Source organism: Aptenodytes forsteri, unplaced genomic scaffold (assembly GCF_000699145.1).
Source record: "Aptenodytes forsteri isolate BGI_AS27 unplaced genomic scaffold, ASM69914v1 Scaffold419, whole genome shotgun sequence".
NCBI classification, from domain to species: domain Eukaryota; kingdom Metazoa; phylum Chordata; class Aves; order Sphenisciformes; family Spheniscidae; genus Aptenodytes; species Aptenodytes forsteri.
In genome coordinates, this window is record NW_008795256.1 from 19,186 (window position 1) to 19,468 (window position 283).

The 283-nt window shown below is 68.2% G+C and overlaps 1 protein-coding gene across 1 annotated transcript in view; it reads left to right on the forward strand.

The window, feature by feature from the left end:
- The window catches only part of SV2A (synaptic vesicle glycoprotein 2A), a 9,793-nt gene that overhangs the window by 4,912 nt on the left and 4,598 nt on the right, over window positions 1–283 (forward strand). The window contains exon 5 of the mRNA XM_009279149.1: window positions 170–259. Within this exon, the coding sequence (XP_009277424.1) occupies window positions 170–259 (90 nt within the window). The remainder of the gene's footprint in view (window positions 1–169; window positions 260–283) is intronic.

The following is a 283-nucleotide window of genomic DNA, read 5'->3' on the forward strand; positions in this document are numbered from 1 at the left end:
GGGTGGGGGGACCCAGGCAGGGACCCTAAGCCAGCGGTAGAGATGGGGAGACGCGGGCAGCGACCCTGGGTGGGTGACAGAGATGGAGGGACCAAGGCAGGGACCCCCAAGTGGGTGGTGGGACGGGGGCAGGATTGGTCCCAGGGTAAGCCGGGGCTCTGCCTCGCAGAACGGCAAGCACGACGAGGCCTGGATGGTGCTGAAGCAGGTCCACGACACCAACATGAGGGCCAAGGGCCACCCCGAGAGGGTCTTCTCGGTAAGGTCCCCCTGCCCCCGGGCT